At 46.0% G+C, this 13,019-nt stretch overlaps 1 protein-coding gene across 1 annotated transcript; it reads right to left on the bottom strand.

Annotated features, from left to right (window-relative positions):
* On the bottom strand, positions 1–5,711 carry LOC309653387 (trafficking protein particle complex subunit 2-like). Its single transcript, XM_082448009.1, has 5 exons — positions 5,579–5,711; positions 2,856–3,043; positions 2,731–2,752; positions 2,376–2,582; positions 1–1,143 (listed from the first exon to the last, which is right to left on the bottom strand). Exons 1-5 carry the CDS (start codon positions 5,669–5,671, stop codon positions 1,045–1,047), a joined length of 609 nt encoding a protein of 202 aa, XP_082304135.1. The 5' UTR covers positions 5,672–5,711; the 3' UTR covers positions 1–1,044.
* Between the last annotated feature and the right edge of the window lie 7,308 nt (positions 5,712–13,019).

Raw genomic sequence — 13,019 nt, 5'->3', positions numbered from 1 at the left:
TCTTGGACAAACATCTTTGTTTAGGAAATCAAATAAATACGGTAAAAAATTATGCTAGCAACTTCATACAAAGATACAGGACCAAACTTAGAATTAATTGCTCAGGTTATTCAGAATGGAACAAAATTCTTCAAGTGCTCACAATTAGCACAGAAAATACGCAGTTATTATAACTTGCTTTTCAATGGACATTTACTGGTTTACTGTAAGATCCCACGCTGTTACAGTACAAAAAAGAGACTACTCCTGCCCCCTCCGGTATACAGCCTAAATGGCCAAGAGCGCAAGTGTTAATGTGATGCAAGCTTTTCTTTGTTTACAATTCTAAAACTGCCTTACAACTTTTTACTAGTACAGCTAGCAACGGGTTCACTTAATCTTCAGTTTACTGTCTGAGGGAAAGGAGACATAAGAACATAACCTGTCACTTTGGTCCTAGCCTCCCACTTTACAAACATGGATCCAGGATTCTAGTATTACAGCAGGATCACTGTTCCAGTCTCTGACAGGGGCAGGCCTGTGGCATTTGGCACTGCAAAGCTGTCTGCTGTGGCTTCTTGGCTTCTTAGTGTACATATACTACTTCTATGTATACTACCTATACGTTTTCATAACATCTCTCGATGTATAGATGAACCCATGTATGTGCTATCAACTTCATTCCCTACTGCAGAAGCTTTTGGTTTTAAATCTGCCTACCAAATCTTGACAATGACATTTGGTTCTGGATTGTTAAAACAAGATCAAGCTATCTGAATGAGGAAAGTCAAAAGCTTATTCTCAATTTTTAAAATAAAAATATTTCAAGCTTACTGATAAAGAGCTCTTCATAAATAACACTGTTCACAAGCAAGTATCAATCTGTTGATAATCATAAGAAACTGAATATACTATTTTTAAATATAAAAGCGATTTCATTAGGTTTAGATAAATTGAGACTACAACTAAAACTTTTCCATGCTGTTTAATCAAGTTACTTACAATGTACACATTCCTGAGTACACCCCATTGTAGTGACACTGTTTACGTCCGAATTTTTTGCATTCAGCTTAAAAGGTGTTTCTTCCCAAGAAACTGAACTTTTCTGTCAAATGCGCTTGATCGAATAGGAGAATTGGGTTCATAAAATGGATTCATTCCAAACTAGAAGAGAAGAAAGTATTAAGGTGAGCTTGTAAAAGTTAAAAGGCTGACATCATAAGTCTCTAAAAGGAAAATCTTTTAAAGTTTTAAATTAAGTCATTAAAGACATTCAAAGCAAAGTCTGAAGACCACATTTTTAAGTTTCAATGAAGATGTTCCACTGTTAAATATTAACAGCCCCTTAAGGAAATTTCTGTCTTGGTGTTGAAGGGAAGTACCTGTGGCAGAACCCATGGTGGCACGTATGGTAAGTGCTGCCTGTGTGAGCAAAGCCAACTCCCGGGATCCACCCTGTGTGTGAAATACAACTACATTCAACGTTCATTATCAAGATGTGGATTCATCCGGTAGGCCCTTTGGCTATACAAAACACATGAAAAATCTGATATGCTCAGAGTGAAGGAAAGGTTATCCCACACTGCTTTTAAAAGTTACTCTTGTGCGGTAGTTTTTAACAATCAGGTTTTTAATACTCTCCTTTAACACAAGGTGAGTGATCAGTTTCTCAGATAATGTAATGAGTATATGATAGTATGTGTGAGGGGAAATTAGTACTGGATGGAATCACAAATGAGGAAAGGAGTTACCAACTTTTACACCTTAATCACTTGATGTTGTCCATCTTTATAAGAGGGCTAAATATTCTTACTTGCTACTTCTGACTAGGAATATTGATTGTTAACTGTGCTGATATGCAAAAAACCTTGTCCAAATAGAGAAGGTTTAAATTATTAAGAATATACTGTCAGCACTGCAGTTTAACCACTCACATCTTATTACTATTTCATTTTTTCCAAATGAGTATCAAGACATGCGCGTGGCCCCTTTCTCCTTGAGTGACTTTGATAATACATGAATCACTTCCTGTTTATGATCTACATTCATTGCACTGTAACTTACTTGTTAAGTAGATGGAAAACATTTTACATTAAAATTATGAAGCAACTTCCCTCATACAGACTGCTTCTGTCTCTCGCTTTAGGGTTCCCTCATAAAATCAACTATATGCACCAAAAGGGGGAGAATGAAACCGATTTAAAAATAACTACGACTTGTTGTCCTGCCTACGTGGTAAGCTGGTGGTAGAGACCTGCCTGGTGAGGGAGCTGCCGGGAACCGTCCTGCTGGAGGAGAGCTCTGCTGAGAGGAGAGCTGTGCGGTCTAAGGGGGCTGCCTCAAAAGTTGGAATCTCTTTTATAACCAGATTTTACAAGGTACAGAACATACCATACCTTTATATATAAATCATAGACATCAGTAAAGAAGTTCTTTATCCCGTCTTCTTGCCTGATGTCATGCAGCATAGTAAATCTCATATGTGAAATAATTAAGGTATAATCTTCTTTAGAAATGAAAACTGAAAAGCGATCAGTCGATACAATATTCTTCAAATGAGTCACATGCAGTGTATTTTGCGATGGAAAAGGTGAATCTGTACACTGGGTTCAAAGTTAGGTTAGTTTTATCTTGAAGAGAACATAATCTTTTTAAGTTAGAAAATAACTACAAAATAAAATCACCATTGATATGGTTCAGATAAACCTTAACTTTATATATGAGACTTGGTTTTAACATTATCTGTTAAACAAAAGGTGAGTGTTTTTTCCCCCTAAAAAAATAAAAGCCCCGTAAGTGGCAATGTTTACCTAATATTTTGCAGTCCACAGACTCAGAACCTGGCATTTAGGTCCCACCTTGGTCTAGTCTGTTACCCCAACCCTTTGTTAGAGCTCTTTATTAAACAGGTAAGGATATGACCCGCAGTGACGAATGCTGAAACGAACCACTCATTGAACTTGTCCACCGTCTTCAAGTACATGTTGTTTGACAGCCACATGTTCTCATCTACGAGGTCGAGAGCCGCGTGAGCTATGAACTGGTTCAGATGGCGGTGATCGTCCTAGGTGGCAGCGAGCAGCACCAGATTAACATTTCCTTACAGCGTCAAGAACAGCCACACTTCACTCTGCAAATTCTAGACACAGCTTTCGGTGGGGTGGGGGGAAGCTTTCTGCTTTTACTTCGATTATTGTCATGAGATTTACAGAGGTCTTCAGTGCTTTCACATTATTTTCTATTTTATAATCTGGTTTCGAAAGTTCAATAAATAGAAACAGCCAATTCCTTAGTAAATGAAATGTGTCCAAGAAATTATATTTTTAAAATTTTGCAAGAAGGAAGTTACCAAGTTCTGTAACCATTTAAGCATGTGAAAAAAAGGATACTACATTAAAAAAAAAGATCCTGCTTTTTTTTTTGTTTTTCTTCCCCCTCACCATTCCTCCCTTCCCCTCAGCTTAGATCCTGATTTCAAGAAGCTTGCATCTTTTTAGAGGAGGAAGACAGGAAAAAACAAGGTAGGCTGGGGCTGGGGGTAGGAGGCGGGGCTTCATGTGCGGTGACACCCAGTGAGCAGTGGAGACAGCCTGGCACAGGGTCTTGAGGTACAGGGAGCTCACATGGCAGGGACCTGGGAGTGGCAGGTGGCCAGGCTCAGCCCCAGCTGCGTATCCCCTGTGCCGACAGTGCCAGGTGGTCCTGTCAAAGCCGGGGGTGTCCTTTTCATGGACTGTAAAGGCCTAACTGAAGAAGGTGGGACTGTCCCAGCAGAATGTGGAGAAGGAATTCACAACCTGGAATGCAGTCTCACTCCTGTAGAATTCTTACTTTCAAAATGCATTTTTCAAAGAACACCTCTGTTACAGGTTGAATTTGTGCCTCCTCCCCCAATCCCTGTGTTGCAGTCCTAACCCTCAGTACCTTAGAACGTGGCTGTATTTGGAAAGAGGGTCGTTGCAGATGTAATTAGTTACCATGAGGTCATGCTGCAGTTGAATGGGTCCCTAATCCAATGACGGATGTATTTATAAAAGGGGGAAATCTGGAGACAGTCGCGCACCTAGGGAGACTGGCACGTGAGGACTGCAGTTCTGCTGCCACAAGCCGAGAACTGCCAGAAGCTGGGAGAAAGGTCTGGAACAGACCTTCCCTAGCTCCTCTGGACGGGCACGGCCCTGCCGACAGCTTGGTCTCAGACTTCAGGGCTCCCCAGCTGTGAGACAAGACGTTTCTGTTGTTCTAAGGCACGCAGTTCCGGGTACTCTGTGACGGCGGCCCTAGGAAACGAACATGACTTCCTTGCTGAGGAGGCTGTTCCCGTGCCTGGGCGGCCGAGTTGCCCTGGGAGCCCTTGCGTAGCTAAAGCACGTTTACACTTCCCCCACGGCACCGTGACGGAGCCAATTTAACCCTCAGAGGAGTGGACGTGTATTGTCTGGCTCGCAGTAGTGCTTTCCCTGACACTGATGATCAGTCTTGAGACGTTAGAAGAAAACTGTAGAAATGGTTTACGGAGGTGAGTGGTAGCAGGAGAAAGAAGATGCAGTCACGCGACACTATTTTTACATGCACTGCTTTGCCTACCACAAGGCCACCGGAGTGAGAGAAAAACTGTAAGCAGCCGCGTACCACACAGAGCAACTGCTGCTGCAGGGACGCCTCACATCCAAGTGTTAACGAACAGTGTGCTCACGTGAATGTGGGAAAGTAACGTAGCAACAACACCTGCTACAGTAGGTAGTACCTTGGATTTCTGTCATATTTTAGTGGCAAGATCTGAATAGCTGAAAAGCGTCTTACACTGGACATTACACATCACATCTAATTTCAAACATCAGTTCCGGTCTTAAGGGACATTCAAGCCTATTTTTGGAGGTTGGGAGAAACATAGTATAACCTGTCGGCAATTTATTTGGAATATGCACTTGTACAGGGAGATGGAAGGGACCAGCTACGCTCATCCCAAGACTCTATGGCTCTGTTTACTCTCGGTGGCAACATGTTCTTGAAGCTTGTTTTTCGGGAACCACTCTTGACAAGAAGGTTGGGTGGCGTCACTGGAGAGGAGAGCACGAGGGCACCACGCGGCCAGTGGGTGCCACATGGGGGTCGCCGAAAAAGGCCGCCGTCTCGGGCAGCAGGAGGACGTGTAAGTCGGGGTCTCTTTTAACCCTCCCGGGGTAAGTGGATCTAGTACGTGTGTCCTGCTGAAAAAGGTGATTCACGGGGACAGAAGGGACTTTCCTGGCATTTCAGGGCAGCACCACGTGCTCCTGCAGACCCACTGCAGGTGAGCTATGTTTCTATGTGCTCAAGGAGCCGCCTTCACAGGGGGTGACACAGGGAACTGATGACCAGGGAGGGGAGACCCAGGGCATCTGCTAGTGCGTGCTAAGTGTGTGCTGAATTAGAGCACGAACAATTCAGAGGATACTCCTGGCTGGCTTCTATCAACCTGAGGGACTGCAGAGCAACCCTCATTTAGTTGTGCTGGGTTCGTAGTTACCTCATCTGTCCAGATCTCTTGCAGTTCTAAAATCACATCACACCATTATCGTTACAGCAATAGAACAATTTTTTAAGTTTCCATACGCACTTTGGATTCTGCTTTTCCAGCTGGCAAAAACTCCATTTCAAAAACTGGATTATCATGGTGACCAACAATGACAAAGTAGAAGCTTCCAGACATTGTCTTCAATATATAGCTCCAATTAAATGAAAATAACACATATTTTTAGTACTCAATACTGAAAACCAAAAACCAGGAAGTGACGAACTCCATTTTTTTTTTTTTTTTAACTTAAACCTGAATTGTAGAGGAGGTGGCCCCTAAGCTCGGCATGCTTTCCAGCATGCCACTGTAGATACATGGCTTTTGGATGATACAAATTCTTTATCTGTGATATGTCCTGGAGAATCCACTACTACATTTTCATAGGGAAACTGGAAGACCTCTAATATGAAATCATAAGAACAACATTCTCATGATCCGAAAGTGTGGAACATTTAGGGTAAGCTGGCTTAAACTTGGACTAGATCAGTCAGCATTGGCGCTAACACCTGGGTGCTGATTAGGAAATACCTGACTTGCCTTGGAAATTTTCAGGACGGACGCTTCCAAGGAAGCTAAGAACCACTCTAGCGCATGTCCTTTACAGAAAGGAGAGCTCCTGGAGCGGTCAGCTACAGGCTGTGTGGTACTTGTATTCCCACCTCAAGGGGCTATGCACATAAAAGAGCCTGTTATATGCCTCTTCAAACACCATTTATGAGAGAGGAAGAAACAGTTTTGTACTCTAGAAGAGACGGAAGTGGTCATAATCCAAAAGGAAGACATTCTGAGTCATTAAGAGGTCCTGGAACGAGGGTTAATAGGTTTGCTACAGGAATAAGACAGAGAAAGTGGGGGGGGGGGTGGAGAAATCAGTGATTCTGGGGCATTTACCACAATTGAAATCTGGATGGATGGATGGACAGATGGGCAGATGCATTTATGTATGTATTTTTTGTACAAGGTCTTTGGAATCAGAACAAGCTAGGTTCACGTCTAGCTCTAGCTACATGAGTGCAGGCACTTGGAGACATGGGGCCTAGGAAGGCCTCCTCCTGGGGCGGGGATCTGCTTCACTGGGAACGTACAGTAAGGTGTGTCCGAACCCAGGGCCCATCGAGCCTCACTGGGACTTCCACGCAACAACATCTGAAGACCTTGGAAATGTATTTCCTGATGAGTACAACATTTTGTAGAGGAAATCACGGCATGGCTGGCCCCTTTCACTCTGGAATTGGAAGGCCGTGACTGGAAGAAAAGGAAGATAGGAGACTCGTGGCATGATGAAGTGAGTCAGATTTAAAAGGTTATTTGGGGCAGCGGTTGGCACACTACGGCCTGCGGGCCCAATCTGGCCTGGTCCGTCCTCTCACTACCATCTAAGGCTGCTCCTGCCCTACAATGACAGAGTGGGGTGGTCGCCACAGAGACTGTCTGGCCCTTTACAGAAAAAGGGGAAAGATGAGAAAAAGACCCAAACGGTAAAACTGGACAACAAAGGCAGGCAGGAATGATACAAAAGCTCTGCAAAACCAGGAGAATTGGCAGTAATTCTCAAGCACAAGTGAGGGGAAGAGGGATGGGAGCCTGAAATTTTAACCAAGTAAACAATGACATCATTCATTCTTGCTGGAATAGGTTTCATAGTTGGAGTTTGCCAAGGGAAGGGCTTACTTTCTTCAGCACAAACATTTAAGCAGCAGCAGGGGGGAAAAAAAAGTACTGTAAGGAAGATACTTCTCCCCCTACACACATTTAGAAGCAGCAAGAGACAATATATGTACAAGGAAGATTACCCTCCTCCCCGCCTTCCCCCAAACCCACTCAACCCTATGTGGAGACCCGTGTCTGGGAGACAAGCACATCCTAAAAACAGCGTGAGGATAAACAGAAAGGCAACTGCAGGAAATACCGCATAAAGGGTCGATCACAAACTGCTCAGCTACGCAGAACCAGAGCTGCCAATCGTGTGATTTCACACACAGCTGAAGAAGGTATGCAACTCTCGATTCCATTCTGACAAGGAAAAGCTGAAAGGTGTAGTGGAAGAAAAGGAAGCCACAGGAGAACATAACCATTTTGTCTCAGGAAGGGAATGTCCACAGTCATTTAATACTTGGGGCTTCTCTGCCTAGGTGGTGAGTAGAGGTGAGACACGCTCTAGAATTCCATGCTGATAAGGGAACTTTCTGCGAGGATGGAGATGATCTACACCTGCTCAATTTTTCCATCACCTAAAATAGGGGCCCTTCAGGTGTCTCCAAGGTCTCGAGGTATGGAGGCAGTCACACAGGGCTTGGCAATGGATTAAACTGGGGAGCCGCGGGAAGAATCGAGCATGTTTCCAAAATGTCTGGCTGAGGTGATCAAGCAGAATATCAAGATGATGAACCTGTTCACTGAGAACGGAAATAAGAAAGGGAAGGAAGACGGATGAAAATGAACAGGTCAGTTTTGAACGTGTGGTGGTAGCCAGAATAGCTCCCCCGAGCCCCACCAAGATGTCCACATCCTAATCTCGGGAAACCTGTGAACGTTAATCTATTCAATACATGGCAAAGGGCATTAAAGCTGCAGATAGAACTAAGGCTGCTCATCAGCTGATCTTCAGATGGGGCGAGGATCCTGGGCTACTCAGGTGGGCCCAATGTAATTACAAGCATCTTTAAAAGTGGCAGAGGGCAGCCCCAGAGGAAAGTGCAGGGGAAGCGTGGCTGTGGAAGGATCTCCACGGAGATACAACATTGCTGGCTTTGAAGGTGGAGGAAGGCGTCGTGCGCCAAGGAATGCGGGCGGCCTCTAGAAGCTGGAAAGGACAAAGAAACAGATTCTTCCTGAGAGCCTCCAGAGGGGATTTCAGCCCAGTGAGACCCGTGTTGGACGTGTATGCTACAGAACTGTAAGATGATAAATTTGTGTCGTTTTAAGCCAGTAAATTTGTGGTAATGTGTTGTGGCCACAGTAGGAAACTAACACATGTCAAAGCTGAAAAAATCTGCAGGTATAAGAAAAAAGGAAGTACTCCAGGAAGTGTCAGCAATAAAGGTAGAAGGTGCATTCTATAGAGACTGGGGACAAAATGAGTTTATTTTCCGTGGGACACGCGTTTTAGAGCCCTGTGGCAAGCGGGGGGGGGGGGCATGGTGCGTGGAGGTGAAGCCACTCGGAGCAGTGGGGGAATGAGAGTATGGAAGAGAACAGCGGCTGGGGCTGGGTTTTTCCAGCAAGTGTCCCCTACCGCTAACAGCCCTTCCCCCCACCCTTGCCCAAAGGACCTGTGAGGAGGGGGCCGTCGTTTGGGCAGTGTGTGTGTGGGGCGCGGGGGATGGTGCTGGAATCTAGGAGAGGGAATGCAGGAAAGAGAGGCGTTGGGGGGATTAACTCTCCTCAACAAGGAGGAGAACCTTCTGAAAGTTCCAGTGCCGAGGCCCTCGGGGCCTCAGGGGCCTGATTGATGAGTGCTGTGTCTGGGTGATGAACAGCACGTTTGTGAGAAGTTGCCATAGTTGTTAAAGTACCAATGAAGAAATCCTCCCTTGTAAGGGCAGGACTTGTCGGCTGAAGGGAGGGGAGCCAGGACTCCCATCTGTGGTGAAAACAGCTGTTTGTGGTGGCTAGAGCGTCTTGAGCTGCTTTTGAGAGAGGTAACTAAAGAAATGAACAAGGAGCTCTGGATTTCACTGAAAAGACCGTGTACAGGATGTAAGAAGGAGGGCACTAACTAGTAATGAACGTAAAAATGGGACCAGAAACCTGTGAGGCTAGCATTAGAAGGGCAAAAGCCCAAAACAAGCTGAAATGTGTGGAAGGCTTTCAGGTTACCACAGGAGAAAGCAAGGGAGAAAGGTCAATTAGTTGAGGCACCAGGTACATAAATAACACGGGACACAGGTGTGCTGAACTTGAGTTTTCTCAAAGAATGATTCTCACACGGCAAGTGCGGAAGCAGTTAGGTGAGGCAGGCTGTGAACCCCAAGACAAGTATGTTAAAGAAACAGTTGGGTTGACAACTGACGGTATAACTACTGGTCAGTGACGTTTGAGAAATCACAGGAACAGAAAAGAGCCAGTAACTGTTACTCCAACTTTGAGAAACAGAGAGGCTTGCCTCCCAGTCTGAGTACTTCCGAAGAGATTAAAACACCAACAGAAATAGGTATTAAATGCCTGTCTTCAGTCAGACACCATGCTGGGAGCTTTTAAGACAAACTAAGTCATTTAATGTGAATCCCTAGACAAAAAGAGTGGGTTACGACTCACTCGCTCGTTCTAGGAGAACAAGTTATGTCAGACCTACACTCGCTCTTGAGGAAGGGAAATACGGAGACGGTGAGTCACTTTCTGAAGTCCTGTGGTTCTCTGCCTAAGAACCCAGGGGAGACCTGTAGCCTGGATGACAGCCTGTGGTACCCCCAGAGCCACGGCAGTGCCAGGGCCCAGGAAGTGCTCGTTCTCTGCTGAAGGAGGGACAGTGCAGGGCTGACGGGAATGTTAAAGTGCTCCATGTCAGTCGACAGCATGGGGTCTCGAGGGAGCCTTTGAGGTTGACCTTAACCTAGTCCAGCTCAAGGTTTGCATCAGTAACCGAGATGAAGCCAATTTACCACACCCAAAGATAACATGCCAAGGGCACCTAATTTATTAGAAGGCTAAAGTTAGGATTCAAAAGATCTCCATGGCTAGGAGAAACAGGTGACATGAGCAGGACAGAATGTAAAAGGATTTGGAATAAAGTCCTGTACTTGGGCTTAAATCAGCCGCACAACAATAGGATGTGGGAGACCTAGTGTAAGAGCGCTCATCTGTGAGAACCCGTTTTCATTCACTGCCAGCTAAATCGGAGGCGGCAATCTGATACAGCGGTCGAAAGAGCGAATGCAAGTCTAGGCTGCACAAAGAGAAGATGATGTCCTCATCACTAATAATACCGTCTCTGGGGGACATGCTCAGTTCTGGGAATCACATTTTAAAATCATTAACTCTGAGCTGTGTGTGCTGGGAGGGGGGAGGCATCTAGGCTAGGGAAAGCAGACAGAAGCTACTGAAGGAACTGAGACAAACCGGGGGCGGGGGGAGACGTTTTTTGCGGGGACAGTGGGCTATGGTGCACTCTTTAAATACGATGCTGTCTAATGGGAAGGGATTTGACTAGGGACGGCAAATGGGTTTTTTTCCCGTGAGCCCATTCTAATCAACTAGCAGTGAAGGCCAGGAACTGGTGCTGAGAGAGATTCTGAGACTAAGGGTGGTCAGGGGGAAAGGCTGCTGTGATCAGTTACCCACATCTGCTACGGGTTTGGGAGAGGGCAGTGCCTATGGGAGCGCCAAGTATTTGCTAGCTCTGAACTAGACAGACTTACTCCAAACTGTTCCAGAGGCCAAGCCTAGGGCTGCTCCTTTGAGGTTACATGGAAAGACATTTGGGTCAATATAATTGAGAACTTTGTAACAATTAAAGAACTATCAGGCTGCCTTGTGAAGTGACACCACCCCCTGCCCCCGATCACTAGACGTGTGTTACGGGGAGGCTGGAAGACCACTAGTAGTGCCAGAGTGGGAGGATGAACCCGATGAACTTAGAAGGCCCCTCGGAGACAACTCATGGATGCCAGTTCCAAAACCACCCATTTTTACAGCAAACCTCTTTACAGCCTCTATAGAGGAACTTCTGGAAAACTTCCCTGTGCTCCCAACAGCAGTGGCTTCAGTTGTTCCATAGACCTGGGGCTGGAAGACTAACCTAGTGTGGCACAAGACATGTCCACTGCAATAAGCAGGATGAATACTGTTGATAGTTCTCTAATAGGACATTTTTCCTATTAATAATAAAAGCAATTCCTCTGCCTCGCCATAAGTGAGGTTATGCTGGCTTTTGGACATTTAATCTAAATATATTCAATTTGGGCACCGAAGGTTGGGGGTAAGAGGGTCTTCAGTCACAGATGTGTTTTTATTTAACAGTACTTGCAACATATTAACATCATCTTAGAACATTTTTCATCATCTCACTATTCTGCTCAAAAGCCTTAATGTTTCTCATCTACAGGGATCAAGTACCAGTATCAAAAACGTAGTCCCACGTTGCTCTGTACAGCTTTTCTCAACCTCATTGCTCTACCCTGGCTACAGTGGACTGGTATACTTTTTTTCTCCCCAACTGATTGTGTCCACTCCAGATTTATTTCTCTCTTCATGCCTGTAATACTCTACCTCATTCCATGTGTAAACCTCACCCATCTTTCAAAGCCCACCCAAATTCCTCCTCCTCCAGGTATTTCCCAACACCAACCTACACGCTCTCTACCTCCTATGGAAGCCCTGTCACTCTTGATGCCTCTTAAATTCTCTAAGCCTTTCACCGCCAGGGGTGAAAATTCATTGTACTCATTAGTGCTGTTCACAAAACCATCACTGGCCCAATTTTGTCCTCATGGGGCTTAGATACCTTATACCCACAGCATGGGGCTCTGGAGTCAGGCCAGATGCCTCACTGCTCTTGAAAGGGTCCTGATTTTTTTTTTTTTTAATTCCTTTCAGAATGTTCCCCCTTCCTCCCATGCTTTTTGCCCACCATCCAAATTCAACCCAACAAGGCCCTGATGAAGTCACACTTTTCAGAGATGTGCCCACTCATGTCCATCTCCAACCACTTTTCTAAAATCGTTACCCAGTCTACAGTGCATCTTAGTTCTTAGTCAATTCTCTGGCTGTAATGTTTTCATTATTGTTTCTTGAGAGACTGGTTCCTTTTCTTTCTAATAAGATTTAGTTATCTGGGGGACCCGGCTCACCAATCTTCACAGCACGTACAACGGTGGGTACTCAAAGTTTAGCTCACTGGTTTTCAACCCGGAGCAATTTTGCCTCCCAGACGACACGTGGCAATGTCCGGAGACATTCATGGGTCTCAGAACCGGGGGCGGGGGAGAGCAGGTGCTACTGGCATCTATTGGGTAGAAACCGGGGATGCTTGCTCAACATCCTGCAGTACACGGGACAGCCCCACAACGGAGCATTTTCCGGCTCCAAACGGCAATAATGCCGCGGTTAAGAAACCCTGGGTGAGCCGAATGACCCAGTGAGAGGTATAAGAAGCAAAGCCCCCGAGCAGGTGGACGTTTGCAGGTTGAATCGCGGTGTGGACTGGCCCGGTGGGATGTGAAGAGCTCAGCCGGCCCCGGGGCAGAGGGGAGAGACAGGGCCAACACTCGGATCCCGTGGGGCCGGGGACATCCCCCAGAGTCCTGGATCGCCAGCCGCCCACTCGCTCCATTCCCTACCTGCGGCGAGATGCCGGGAACGGAAACGCCCAGTCAGTTCCCGCGGCCGAGACCCGCGTTCCGCAGCTTCCGTAGGGACTCTGCAAGCAGCCCTCGCGAGACTCCGCAGTTGAGCTATCGCGATAGTGGGCGGAGCTTCCAGCCGCAGCGCGGCGCGGCTCCGGGCTTGCGCTGTAATGCTCCAGAGTAGGGCGGCTGGGCTTGGA

Source organism: Balaenoptera physalus (assembly GCF_965194825.1).
Source record: "Balaenoptera physalus genome assembly, chromosome: Y".
Taxonomy (NCBI): domain Eukaryota; kingdom Metazoa; phylum Chordata; class Mammalia; order Artiodactyla; family Balaenopteridae; genus Balaenoptera; species Balaenoptera physalus.
This window is presented reverse-complemented; position numbering and strand designations above follow the sequence as displayed.